The sequence below is a fragment of the Grus americana genome, chromosome 2 (genome assembly GCF_028858705.1).
Source record: "Grus americana isolate bGruAme1 chromosome 2, bGruAme1.mat, whole genome shotgun sequence".
NCBI classification, from domain to species: Eukaryota; Metazoa; Chordata; class Aves; order Gruiformes; family Gruidae; genus Grus; species Grus americana.
Genome location: NC_072853.1, coordinates 145,633,441 through 145,647,765, shown reverse-complemented (window position 1 = coordinate 145,647,765; position 14,325 = coordinate 145,633,441). Strand labels below are relative to the sequence as shown.

Sequence of the window (14,325 nt, the reverse complement as noted above, 5' to 3'; positions counted from 1 at the left end):
GACTTTTGCATAAAATAGAGCACCATGTCCTAGGCTGATTGTCTGAATTGTAGCACTATTCCCTTTCCTTCCTACAACACAACTGTCTCATTAGGAAACTGTAGTCCTCAGTAAAACTAAAGGAAACTCAAAAGTGATGTGGTATGTTTTCAGTCTTGTAGTGGTCATAGCTGTCATCTACTTTACATACAACAGTATATGCCTTCTCAATTTCCTGGGAAATAATTTTAGATTCCATTTAGAAATCAAGTTGAGTTTAGGTTACTTTACATTTTTGCATGGGATATGTTAATAGCTTGCATATGGAAGTCTTTTTTCAAAATGCAGCAGTAGTAATTTGGTTTTGTTCTGTATTTGAAAATAAAGTTTTTCCATCAGCGTATTGGACACCAGCAATTAGATGGAACTCCAGTCTGCATATATTCTTGACCAAAACAAGTTGTTTGTTCAGCAGAGCAAACTAGGAAAGTTAAAAAGGGACGTCTGCCTGTGCTGTTACAGCTGTGTACTTGAAACAAGCATTGAACCAGCTTTAAAAAAGTTATACCGGCATGGACCTTTGTTTAAATAAACTTTCAGTTTTGGTATTGATTTGTTTGACTAATTATACTTAACTCCCATCTGTTTTGCTTGAAGCATGTTCATCTGTATAAAAATACAAAGTTCACTAAATGGTTTGCATTAATTCCAAAGATGTACTTATTATGTCTTAAATTACTTTGGCATATTCATTACTGATTTTTAACTCTGTGATTTTCAACTGCAAATGAAATATTTACCCTCAGGTAAAGGCTCACACCCAAGTTTGAGCAATATTGTTTATTAAAGCAGAAAGTACCTCAACTGAATGCAACATAAAGTTCACCTGGTATTCAAGTGCTTTACAGTGTAAAGCCTAATGAAATAGTTCAGTTAGAGCTGTACTCCATACTGCATTAAAAAAAATCAGTTTAATATGAAGAACCAAACTAAAACCAGTTAGGCTGAAAAAGCTTTTTTCTTTTTGCGAGGTGGTTTCTTTATCTTATTTGGGTTTGGAACAAGTTTCTTGATTTTCAAAGGCTGTAAAATTACATTTGAAAGGTCGAGCTGGTTGCTTTCTGTACGCTTGCGCTTCTGGCTTGTGAGCTCATTGCTCAGCACCTCTACAAGCTGCTCAGGTTCCTGATTTTCTGAAGTATCTGTATGTGCATAAGCCACCAATTCCTCACTTCTGTATTGAAACCATGGCACTTCCAAAGCTGGTATCTTTGGAACTATTGCTTCTATTGCTTCAGTAAATTTATCGGACTGCTTTTTAAAGCCTAATGCTAAAATGGATGTTAAGCCAAGAAGTGGTGCAAGTGTTTCACTGAGACGGGGAACCTGACCTGCTGGTGTGGCTCGACTTGCACTCAGCTGAATAAGGTGTGACGTGATCATGGCAGGTTTTGCAGACTTGCACACCAGCAAGAGAAGTAGTTCATTTTTCTCCAATGCTTTTGTAACTTCGTTAACTCCAATAGCAAGCTGCCTTCTGATACTTGTATCAGTCCATCCTAATTTTTGTCGATGGCCTTCTGTTTCCTCTTCTTTAGGGAGTTCATTGGTGCTAGCATCACACTTTCTTTCTGTTTGGTTTTTTGTAAGGGAACGTTTTTTCTTTCTTGGAGTCTCAATCTTTTTAAGTCCAATATGTTTAATCCTCTCTTCTAAAGTCTGTAGTATAAAATGCATGTCTTCTCCATCTATGGTTTTCCACTGAAAAACAAAGGGGTTATCTAGACATGTTTTTACAGTGATTTTCTTCGCTTTACGAAGTGTTGCTGTCCCTCGCTGAACTACAGACATCCTGAGGTTCTTTGGTGTTTTGCCACTCTAGTTGTGAAGGGAAGAAAGAGGTAAACATTGGTTCAAATACTGTACTGCTTGCCGTGAACATCATTACTAGAAGCTTCTCTGGGGAATGCAGAAGAGAAACATCACGTCCCAAAGTGATAACTGGCAACTATCACCCTCCTCACATTAACTCAGTGCTAATCCTTAACAAATCTTCCACAAGGCATAGGCTGTGCTGCATTTTTTTTAAATAAATAAAACACCCCATCAGTCTGAACAGCAAGGCAACACCAGTGACAAGAGACCCTTCTAAAGCTGAATGCAAGCAGGTGGAGGTATTACAGATTTAAAAAATAAAAACCAAACACAATCCCCCCCCAAACAAACAAACAAAGGACCACTCAATTATTACTGTGGCACAGCTGCATTTTAGCACTATTATGACATGAAAAGAAAAAACAACCCAAAACCAGAATTACAACATGAAACAACCTCCAAGTACCTGAATTTCTTTAGGTTTTTAAAAACTTTAATTTGCCTTTTAATTCTTTATCCATGTCCTGCATTTAGAAGTTATGATAGAAATCTGCAGACTCTATTTAAATTTACACTTTCAGTGAAGGAAGACAATACAGGCCTCCAGAAAGTTCAGAAGGGTTCTTTTACTCTTGTGTCACCTAGACCATGCCTTTGAGAAAAAAAAATGAAACAGGAGCAGAGAAAGGATAATTGTTCTAGCTCTGACTGACCTAGTCCAGAGTAACAGTGAAGACATGAAGGTAGGTCTGATTACAGGCCCTGGTAACTGCCATCCCTTCCCCTCTGCTCCCAAGCACCCAGAATGGATGCATCAGGGATGGAAGATCTGCCGACTTGTTTTATTATTCCTTTATGGAGCTATTGACCATGCAGTTATCTAATCCCTTTTGCTTACCATCACAGTAGCAACAAACAAAAAGTGGAAACAACTGAATAATGGAAATGACCTACAGAAATCTTATGTGTGACTGAGTTAGAATTGGAACCTTATGATATGTTAAAAGAGTTCTGGGTTATCATTTTTAAAAGCTTTCACTTAGGGATGCTCTGATGACCTTTTATAAGGGGTATCAAGCAAAGTCAACAACAGACTTGTGTATCAGAAAGGAGCAAAACATGAGAGATTTCACAGTTCAAAGATTACATTTTTCTTTTCAAAACGGACACTACTGACGAAAACAAGCACGCAGGAATAGGAAATAAAGCAACGAGGCAAAACCCCCAAACCACTAAGATCCCCCAGCTCGCAGCAGTGTCACGCCCCCCGCGCTTCCTGCGGAAGGGAGACACGAGACAGGGCCCACGCTTACCTCCGCCAAACCCCTCTCCACACGCCTGCTCCCCAGAACGCTCCGTGAGCGCCTTCAGCCGGCTCCTGACAACAAGGAAACGCGGATTAAAACACGGCTCCAGCAGAACCGGCGGGTCTCTGAAGGAGAGCGCTCCGCCGGCCTCCCTCGGCCCCTCCACCTCACGGCCTGGCCCCCAGGAGCCGCCTCCCTGGGGCCGTCAGACCCTTATCCGCCCACGGAGCAGCTGCAGGCCGGGCCGGGCCCAGACTGCCGCCACTGCGGAAGCGGGCCAGCCTCCCCCGCCGGACCGTAGGGCCGCAGCAGGGCCTGGCCCGCAACCGCTGCACTCCCGCCAGCAAGCCCTACCTCCGCCGGCCGCCCCGGTCCCCAGGCACACGCCGTCGGCCGCAGCACGTCAGCGCCCAGCCCGGCCCCGCTCCGCCCCTCAGCGCTCCCCTCAGCCCGCCTCCGCGCCGCACGGCAGGCTCTTCCCTCAGCCGCCACCGCCCGGCGGGACGGAGCAGGTTCTTCCGCTCTGTAGGCTGTGCCCGGAGCGGGCTGGGGGTGGCCCGGCGGAAGACGGTGATGGAGGGGAGCAGGGAGCGCGTAGCTCGGCCGGCCGAGAAATACCCCGCTAGGCGCGGGCGGCGGGTGCAGAGCGGAGCCACCGGCCCTCGAGTCCCAGCGGGGGCGGTGCGAGGCGGGCCGGGCTCCCCGGGTGCCGCCCGCTGCCCCCCGGCTGCGGTCAGTGCTGCAGAGAGAAATAGCGCATTGCCGTCTGATGGAAGGCAGCGTCAAAATGCTGATGCTGGAAGCTTGCACTTGGCGGGTCTCGCCGCAGGTTTAGCACTGGCGTCTCCTCATTTTGAATGCTACCATAAAATGTTTTATAGGTGATAGTAGATATGCTCTGTCGTGCGTCATCTAGTGAAATCGTGGCCGGGTCAAGTCAACAAGTGCTTCACTGGGGCTTTGCAGCAATAGGGGCGTCTCTCACCGCCGTTTAATATGTGAGGTATTGTGTGCATGCATCGTATTCTGTAACACCAAGATGACAAGTAAGAACTGGTTACACTCAGTGTTTCCCACAATCTGCCGTGAGCCATTAACAAATCCTTACAAACACATTGAGTTTCTCTGTTTACCTTAGTGCACAACATGGTTGCTGCAGCCTCTTGTACCTGAAAGAGCAGAGCTTCCCCAGTGAAAGTAACGGCATTGCTGCTTCACGGTGTTTGAGACGAGTGCCGATGGAGTTGTTTTCAATTTTTTTTTTATTTCCGTTTATTTACTGAAATTTGCTTGGTTTGTTTTCTTGTAAAGTTCTGGCTTAATTTAACCTGCAGTTAAGTCAAGGGGAAACACTTTTTTATGTGGGTTTATGGAATTTAGTGGATTTAAAAATGCTGAAGCATGTAGTATTGTGATTAAACCATGCTCAAGGAATTATGAATATAAATGTATAGAGGCATGAATATAAAGGATTTATGAATTAATATAATAGATAAGCAGGGATGGATTTTTTCCTTTAATGGCTACAGTTGTACGCTAGTTTATCAATTCATTTAATATTGAAGTTTTTATTCTGTATTTAGTAGAGCAAAGAAAAAAACCGTATTCTCAAGGTATTTTGTGTGTGTGACTGCTGGTGTATGTTATCTCCGGGGTGAAACACACGTTTCTGAGTTGCAGCTGGAGGGTGCGAGGTCCCAGGCAGGGCTGGGCACAGGCAGGGGCTGCGGCGGAGGGAACAGTAGCAATAACGGCTGGTTGCAGTTCGAATCACTCCAGAAATCCCTTTTTCAAACAAATAGCTTGGAAATCTTGCAGTATCTCTGCTCTCAGACTGGTGGCCTAATCCTCAGGGATATGGAAATGAGCTCAGGCTTTCTGAAAAACTGGTGTGGGCTTAATGTGTAATGCCCCCCCCCGCTTCCTCAGCATTTGTAGCCACTCAGTTGTCCCCGCAGGTCCCGAGAGGCGCAGTGGGAGCGAGACCCCATGTCCTGCCCCAGCGTGGCTTTGCTGCGGCAGGCGAGCTGAGGTCACTCGTACGCAGCCCAACGCCCTCCGTGGAACACGGCCCCCGCCTCCGCTCTCACGCCACAGGAGCCGAGAGGCAGAAGCGCCGCGTCCCCGCTGGAGAAGGAGCGAGGCCGTTCTCTGGGCATCCTCACAGCATCATGACTCTCCAGGTGAGCAATTCTGCATCTGGTGAGACGAGACATGCAAGTAGAGGAGAGGGAGAGATGCATTGTCTATCTGTGTGATGCCATGTCAGAGACAGAAGTATTTCTTTAGCGTAAGGATTATTGCTGCAAAATCAAGGTTACCATGCAGCATGGGAAGTTTGCCTAAGCCTTTGGAGGTTAAGTAATGCGTTACTTTTTTGCAACTGGAGGGTGAGAGACATGCCACTTATTTTGAAATGCTCCTAGGTCATGTAGGTTTTTTGAGCCTTACCTGTTCAGGGCATGCATGAATTATTTTTCTTTATGTGTGCATCTGAGTTTGCTAGGACTGGATTATGCACTGAAAGGTAGGTACGTATTTATTTTTTTACGATCTAGCTTGTTGCTTGCAGCTATAAAAGGAGGAGGGAAACTGCTAACACTGAAGCAGCAGTATATGTGCATTTGGGAAGTATGAATATCTTTTAAAGGAGTTTTTTTAGAGTGTGTGCATCTTTGGAGTGGTACATTTTGATGGGCTTGTGTTTTGGTAGGAAAGCTTCTACTTTCTAGTCTCCGGCTAGAGAGCTTCCTTCTACCTTCTCTCTGACTATAGATTTAAGTAGTTCTTGAGGAAATTATCTTCGTTGCTGGCTTTTAGCCTCCTTCCTACCTTTGTAGCAAACTATGAATACTTCCCTTGTCTTGCCCATGCCCTGATGGATTAGACTGTTTTTCTTTGTTAGGCTTTCTGTTATCCCTTTCACTTAAAGATTTGCAAGCCCTTTTATCCTGGTCTCATTATAATGTCTGTCTCAGCTTGGTTAGTGTGTGTGTTTTGCAAAGAGTGAGCAACATAATGCTCTGACCTAGATGCAGGGAGTGCATTGCCAGTAGCTTAGCAATTTTCTTCTGAGCTGCAATTATGTCGAATGGCACAGAGGTTTCATTGTGGTGTTTTACCACTAAGAGGAAGAATTGTATTTCTTCAGTGGGTCAGAATTGCCAAATCCCAAACCTAACACCACCTTTGTTTAATTAGTGATGACTGGAATTATAGTTTGTTTTATTATGCCTTGAATTCACTCTAGAAAACCAATTTATTAGCCTGATGATTAAGCAATGAGCCATAAATCACTATTAGAGCTGAGTGCAGTATGATATGCCATTCCATTGCTGTATACAGTTATACCTTCACATAAAAAACAGTGGTTGAAATATTACGATATCCTACACATTCTGCATTTCACATTAGAGAGGTTTTCTATCCGCTGTCGCTTTGGTTGACAGCTACCATCCATATCTATAAAAATTAATTGAATCAAGCTGTATAGGAGTGAGGGCAAAATGAATAAAATAATGTTTTCATCAGGGAGGCTGTAAAAGAATTACAAGTTTTGCAAACTGGTAGAATACTGTAAATGAAGAATTCATTCAAGCTGTTTTCTTTGATAAAAGGGAGTATGTGATAATAGTCTGATGATTTGTGCATTTGTCTTGAATGCATGTGTGTATGTTTATGTCTGTATATGTACTTATGCTTTTAATTTCAGGAGTTAAAGGAAATTTTATCGGCACATGATTAAAAGGAAATCATATTTTTATAGGCTGCTGCTAAGCATGTTGTGTAAGCAGGCAAATCCTAAGCAACAATCTGTGCACAATAATTGGCTAGAGGGAGATGAGGAAAGAAATGTTTAGTATTTACTTTTCATTTCTTCGTATTTCTTGCTGTGTAAGATATGCATTTGCATATTTTAAAAATAGTATCTTGTGATACTTGCCTATAGATCCAAACAGAATAAAAGTGTATGAAGATAAGAAACTTATTAACTTAATGGTTTCCTTTCTTAGTGTATTTTTTTGAGTTATCTTTTGTCTTGTGCAAGTCTAACAACGCTTCTAGTTCATTCTCACTGTGAGATTTAGATCAGAAAACAATTCAAGGCATGTGGAAGATTTTCACTGACTTGAATGGTCCTTGTACGTCAACGCTGGCAGAGGCTCACATGCAGTAGTAGCCACAGTATGAAGACAAAGATTTAATTAACCTTTAATCAATTGTTGCAATTTTGTTATGTTTTATTATTGATACCACTTCTTAATCTTACTGTTAACAGAGCGTGAATGCTGTTTTTGTTTGTGCATATATGGATAATATTAAGAGATACCTGTGATGTAGGAGTCAGGGATAGGTATGGTCAAGAAGGTCACGTTACTGGTGTTTGGATTAAGAATGAAATACTTATTTTTATAAAATTTTACCTACAGAAGAAATCTGAAGAGTGGTGGGCCATCACATTTATTTTTGTAAGCAAATGTACATCCTTTTTATACATCTATACCAGCAGTGTGAGTGTAAATGCTTTGCTTTTAGGAGTGGCAAAGATGTTCAGTTCCAGTTTCTTTCGGATGCTATTTTTAATTCAGTGCTAAGTTAGTTGAATTGCTGATTTTGTTTCCCCTCATTGAGCCCTTGTCCATAATAAATGCCATACATCTATTAAAAATGCTGTTGTTACTGCCTATGTAGGCATGCGTTTTTGCATAATCAGACTCCAGTTTTGGTACCTGAGTACAAAACTCCTTCCTATCCTAATGTTGTGGTGTCTGAAACACTGCGTAGCAGCATGGCATGTCTGGAGTGACTCTGAGGTAAGCCTGGATGCAAATTCAGAGCATGTGAGTTCCTCTGCAGTAAGTGCCCATGTCCTTGCCCCTGCCCTGAGGTAAGCGCAAAGTGGACCAGACCTATTTTCATGGAGGGATAAGCAATCTAGCTGCCAAAGGAATATAGTGAGGTAAAAAGTCATATGAACAGTTTCACAAGTGCTGTGCGTTCAGACTCCTGTTTAGCTCATAGTGGCGTGTCCGCCTACCCCCGTGCTACCAGGCTGAAGGTGCCCATGCTGTGTTATGCCTAAGGCACAGGGCAGAGTGCACGCGCCCCAAAGCTTTGAATTCTCTCCCCGCACTGTTGGCGACTTGCTGGCCTCAAATGTGTGTGTTCGCCTTTCTGGTTTTGCTTCTGAAAGGAAAGATAGTGCTATTTACTGACTTTCTATGGCCCTTGGCAATTTGTGGTGAAAAATTAAAAATGAGCCTAACATCTGAACTTGCTGAAGCATTTCAAGTGGTTGGAGGAAATTCAGGTACAGTTACCCTACAGAAGGAGAACAAGAGAAAATGCTGCATAAGAAAAAAAATAAAGATTGCAAGGCTTTCATGAAAGCAAATATTAATATTACAAATCGTAGGAGTGCCTCACAGAGAGGACTTTATTGTATTGCTTACAAGAAGCACACATGAACTTTGAACTGTGATTAATAACTAAAGCACTTGTTTTTTCTTTTATGGCCAAAGATACTTCTCTTTTGAACATCTAGGATAAGCCAAGGATTGAATGATACAGGATTCAAAATGGTTTTGTTTGCACCTAAGCTAGAAGCTATCAAAGCTGTCATTTCTGGAGAAAGAATCGATTTCTCAAATTTGATTAGAGATTAGGATTTTCTTGTTTGTAAGGATTTTTCTTCTATGGCATCAAGAACAAGTAGATGTAGAGAATATACAGTTTTCACATTTGTCTAACAACTGATCCTAAGAGAAATACTCTCATAGCTTGTGCTGTAAACTTCATAAAGTCCAATGAAATTCTAATGCCAAAGCTTACAGAGTAATTAGCAGGAGTTTTTGTACCATTCTTTACTTAATTGCTGTTCAGCAGATTTAGTATTTAAAGAAGAAATTAAATTATCTGAAATACCTGTCTGTAGCCACAGCTATTGCAACTGTGGCAGTCCAGCCATGGCTACAAAGATTTCGGAGCGGGAATTCCTTAAGGATCAGATCATACTACTGTGTGCATCGTGAAAACTTGGCAAGCTGACAGAAGATTTCTAAAGGGTTATTATTTACTGATTTGATCTGAAGTACAAAGATTTTCATTCTTGTATAATTATGTTCATAAAATGTTTCTCTGTTTAACTTTTTCCTTTTAACGTCCACAATTTAGAGGGGTTTTAGAAGAACAAAAATTACTTGACTTCCACTTTGTGGCAGTACTAAAACTGTGTCTCCTGACCTGTGTACATTGAGATATTTCACCACCAGCAAGACAGCAAAACCATCCATTTATGAATATATGTATCTGAATTTATAAATAAGTACTGAATCTACATCAATGTTAATGTCACTATTGCTAATTTAAAACATTAAATCAAACTGAAATTATTTTGTTAACTAAATTGCCAAAAATATTTGTTGTTCAGGCCTATCAGAATATGCAACTCCTGCTCCGCAGAGCTTACTACTTTAAGATAATTTCAAAAAGTTTGTTTTATGGCAGTGAGGAGAAGCAGTCTGAAAGAAAGTGTAAAATGTCACCATGTACAAGTTAGAAAAGGCTTCTCAGTACTAGCGTAACTTTACAAAAAGGTCACTACATATTGTAAAGGTTGAGGACTATGCTATGTATACCTCCTAACCCTCATACAGTCCTGAAAAGTGTTTGCTGTTAAGTGCCGTGTTCTCTTCTTGAGTTTCTTTCTTGTGGTAGGGGTCTCTGCCATTAATAAGCAAAAGATGATCAGAGGTAAACTACATTTATGGGAAGAACAGAGGAAATCCTTAGGCTTAGTTAGTTGGTAACAACTAGATGCTTTAGTGATGCTTGAAGTGGTTTTTGGGAAATGTGTGCTTTTATTACTATTTAATTTAAATCATTAAGCTGCTAATATGGTTACTTTTTAAATGAGACCCTCCGCAGAATTTCCAAGATTTATTTACTTATACCAGCGTGACTATTTGTAGGCTACTACCTGTGGAATTTGTACTTTGTCAGGCTTCTAAGGGGAACATCGGGCAACTATTACTGTCTGTATCGTTAAAGTATTTGGGAGACCCAGTCAAGAGTGCTCGATTCTGTAGATAGAGAGGAGCAAGGTGGTATCGACTCCCAAGAGCTTGCAGCTGTCAGAAAAGCTGAATTTGACTTCAATGCAAAGAACAGGTTCTGCTTGTATAGCACGTATGTAATTTGTGCAGTAATTGTGTATTATTCCAATTTCTGCCTGAAAGCTCAAGGACTTATTATCATGTAGACCACTTTTTTTTTTTTTTTTTTTAACATCAGTTTAGCTGCAACTCTTTAGTTTGTGTTTACCACAGAGCCAAACAAGCCCCTCAAATGTTACTTAAATGCTTTGGTTATTTGGGACAGAAGACACTTCATGAAATATTTAACAATTTACTCTCAACTGTGGTGAGAAAGCTTGTACTCCAGTTTTCTAGCCTTTCAGGAAAACAGATAATCAGGATTCATATTTCTGACATAAACATTGTAGAAGAAAATATTTAATGTTTTCTTTATCCAGACCAAAGAAGCAAAAGAGCTTTTGTGTCCATATAATCCATTTTTAATTCTGATCCAAGCTAACTAAATCCAGTTACTTCAATTAAAATACTTTTCATGATCAGTTTAATTCCTGCTAGAATGCTGATTTTTTTTTTTTAAGTAAACAATAGAGTATATGGAAACAAAAAAATGCTGAGAAGAGATGCTGTAATGTCATTTTAACATGATTGATTCAGCTTTTATATGGAGCATATGATTTTGATTTATCTAAATTATTTATAACATATTCTGGGCCTTTTAGGTTTTAATTCTGAAAAAAATCTGTATTTGTCTTGCAGTGCTCCCAAATATTTAGTTGGTTAAAAAAAAAAAAATCCACAGTGTTTACTTGTTCTTGAAAGAAATCAGACACAAAAACTTGGACTTAAAGCTTCGTGTTTTTCTATGATTCTATGGTATAGTTGCATTTTATTGAGAATTATTTTTATTAAACCAGGAAGAAACTGCATAAGCATAGTTCCATGTCTTCAGTCTATAAAAGTTTTAGATTTAAGAACATAATTTGGAAGTCATTTGATTTAGAATTTAATGTGGTAGCTCTGCCAATCATATAATTTATCGAATTAACCAAGTTTCAGAGCTTTAAGCGGACAAATGGCTCTTGGAATCTGGCTAATTCTTAGTATTGTACTGAGTAAAGAATGAAGGATTGTTATATTCAAAATATCTTCACATAACTGCAGCATTGCTCAACCTTAAATCTGATAAAGACTGGTTTAACACCCTAGCTGTTTTCTGTACTTCTGCATCCACTGCTGGGCATTTGGTTCTGGGAGGCCTTGGTGGGAATCTCCTGGAAACTTCTGCTTGTTGGCTATGCAAACACTGAGGTTCTTGCTGAGCTGCAATATTATTTGTTCATAAGCTTCTGCATTGCTGCAGGATTTTTGTCTAAAGAGCTTTCCTTCCATTGCATTTTTAAGGGTGCTATAAACTGACAGAACTAGAGATGTGGATTATCATCATGACCCCTTCTCATCTAATGTTCTGTGAATTTATAACTGCAGTTTAAAGAAGATTCAGGATTTATTTTAATTGCTGTTTTGCAGGGAGTGTTCCTTTGCTAGAACACCCTTTTAATCATACATGACGATTTTTTTTTAAAAACATCCCTTTTAAATACACCTGTCTGCCTGCTGCTCCTTGTTTCAGCTCTGGTGGTACAGATGTACATGCTCCTGTAGTGAGCATGCCTGTTCTTAGAAGACTTGTGCTTTCTCTTTGTGGGTTTCAAATAGCAATTGAATATTTTGCAAAAAATTAGCAATTCCTCGGAAGTTTGCATCTGGGAACTTCACTCTCGAGCCAAACTAAATTTCCAGGCCAAAAAAAGTGAATTCCATCTCAGGAGGCAGAGGTGACCCATTTGGTAGGCGAGTGGGCAGGTTTCTGTGCAGGAATGCTGCCGTACACTCAGCTACCTGTCCCTACCCTCTTTCACCTGCTACTGCCACCTTAATGCAGCCACCAGGTGACGTGTCCTTACACCAACGACTGTGTAGTTTTGTGATTCCATGAAGGGGCCTTTATTTGAAGAAAGATACTTGAACATTGGTCTCTAATAATTAAATTCTTTTTTCATTTTTCCTTCTTAAATTTAAACAGAAATAACCTTTCTCTTGTACATGAACCCAGCTCTCATGTGTACTTGCTTATTTCTATCACCTGGTCCACCCAGCACAGTCACTTGCTAAGGAGAAAGACATTAATTAAGCAGACGAATGTGCATTAGCTTTTCTTATTCAAATAATAGTATCTTTCCTGTAACTAGAGAAAGGGAAAAGTGGTCTAAAGAAGCACAGTACAGACTGCTGAGGTAATGCCAGGGTCTGAGTTATTTAAACAGAGCGACAGCACTCATGCTGAAACCGATGTTGAATACATCGCTGATTCTGGCAGGGAGTTGTAGGCTGATTTTGTACATATATGTGTAATAGCCCATCTTGCAGGAGATACTGTGCTTCTGCAAATGCAGATCCAACTCAAGCCCTAAAATAATTACTGAAACCAGCATGTAGCATATTAAAGAGCCTGTATCTTTTTTTGTATTATAGTAGTGCAGTGACCTGGTGGGTCTGGGGTCGCTGTACAAAATCTAAGCTGTTTCTGAAATCACCTGGGCATTAAACAGGACTCTGAACTCTATGCTAAAGTCTAGCCCGAGACCTAGTATATAAAGAGAATAACGGCTCTAGCCTTGGGTTGATGTGAATGTGATGCATAATGATGAAAGGAGTGAATTTATACTTCACTCTTGTGTTTGAGAGTTGGGTGTTACGTTCTTGGCAGCAGCACTGCTCATCTCCATGCGGTACCTCTGTGCCAACTGTTGGTCACCTCTTGCATCGTCAGCAGAGAACTGGAAATGAAGGGGAAGGGGGCAGTACCCTTCAGAGGGTATTCGAGCTCTGCCACTTGAGTCAACATCATGCAGTCAGGGCCAAAAGGATTCAGAGATTACTGCTGGGCTGTAAAATTGAGTGAATGCCTTCGTACCCCCAATGTGACTGAAAAACATATATGCTATGTTGATTGTATAGGCTGCTTGCATGAATGTATCTGTAGATATTCTGACACTAGACAGTCTGTATTGGTTCCAAGTGTTCACATGTAAAACTGTTGGAAAAAGAGGTTTACTTATTTTAGCAGTCCTGACCCTATCAGCTAAGTAGGCCTAGTTCCTTTTCTGATAACTTACTGGTTTATTAAGCTTCTTTCATGGGAAAATGCCTAGACTTACCACTAAACCCAAGTGAGTAAGTAAGAGTATCTAACGGTACTACTGTGTGTACTATACTTAATGTTTAAGCACACCTCTTGAGAGGAAAACTTAACACTTTTTTCTTTGATCAGGCTGACTTTGATGGTGCTGCAGAAGATGTAAAAAAATTAAAAACAAGACCAACTGATGAAGAACTGAAGGAACTCTATGGATTCTACAAACAGGCTACTGTTGGAGATATTAATATTGGTATTCCTATATATACTTCACATTTACTCCCGTATCTTGATGAAATCAAGCAAATGTTATGTAAATCTGCATGATAATCAAAGGTATGCATTTGTTTTGGCAGAATGTCCAGGAATGCTAGATTTGAAAGGCAAAGCCAAATGGGAGGCATGGAACCTGAAAAAAGGTGTTACACCAGTTAAATTTACATCATGTAGTTATGTTTATAGAATGATAAATGAGCAAAGATAATGACTCCTACTTTCCTTTGCAGGTTTATCAAAGGAGGATGCCATGAATGCCTATATCTCTAAAGCAAAAGCAATGGTAGAAAAATATGGGATCTAGAATACTCAAAATAATTCCCACTAATAACTAACTCTTCAGCAGCTAATGAACTGACTGTTGAGAAAACTGCAATACTACTCCTTATTGTATAGTCTGACAGTAAAATCTTTTAAGCGTAAGTTGTTTGACTGTAAAGGGTATTTACATACATACTCTACTTTAGATTGTATCTTATTCTAAATAAATTTGAGCCTAATAAATTACGCTTTCTGTAAGAACTGTGGATTTTTGTGGGTATTAAATTATGTTTAGTATTTCTACAGGAGCACACAGAGAAGCTTTAAAACTAAA

At 40.4% G+C, this 14,325-nt stretch overlaps 2 protein-coding genes across 3 annotated transcripts; one reads left to right on the top strand and one right to left on the bottom strand.

Annotated features, from left to right (window-relative positions):
* Window positions 1-354: 354 nt before the first annotated feature.
* RPP38 (ribonuclease P/MRP subunit p38) lies at window positions 355-3,628 on the bottom strand. Of its 2 annotated transcripts, none has more exons than XM_054814914.1 (3): window positions 3,516-3,628; window positions 3,168-3,232; window positions 355-1,857 (listed from the first exon to the last, which is right to left on the bottom strand). In XM_054814914.1, the coding sequence occupies exon 3, from the start codon at window positions 1,828-1,830 to the stop codon at window positions 979-981; it is 852 nt and encodes a 283-aa protein (XP_054670889.1). In that variant the 5' UTR covers window positions 1,831-1,857; window positions 3,168-3,232; window positions 3,516-3,628; the 3' UTR covers window positions 355-978. The 2 variants fall into 2 exon arrangements, with proteins under 2 accessions (XP_054670889.1, XP_054670890.1); XM_054814915.1 differs by having other exon boundaries at window positions 355-1,740.
* Window positions 3,629-3,631: 3 nt separating this feature from the next.
* On the top strand, window positions 3,632-14,246 carry ACBD7 (acyl-CoA binding domain containing 7). Its single transcript, XM_054814916.1, has 5 exons — window positions 3,632-3,893; window positions 5,120-5,344; window positions 13,590-13,707; window positions 13,811-13,873; window positions 13,961-14,246. The coding sequence occupies exons 1-5, from the start codon at window positions 3,735-3,737 to the stop codon at window positions 14,032-14,034; spliced, it is 639 nt and encodes a 212-aa protein (XP_054670891.1). The 5' UTR covers window positions 3,632-3,734; the 3' UTR covers window positions 14,035-14,246.
* Window positions 14,247-14,325: the final 79 nt, after the last annotated feature.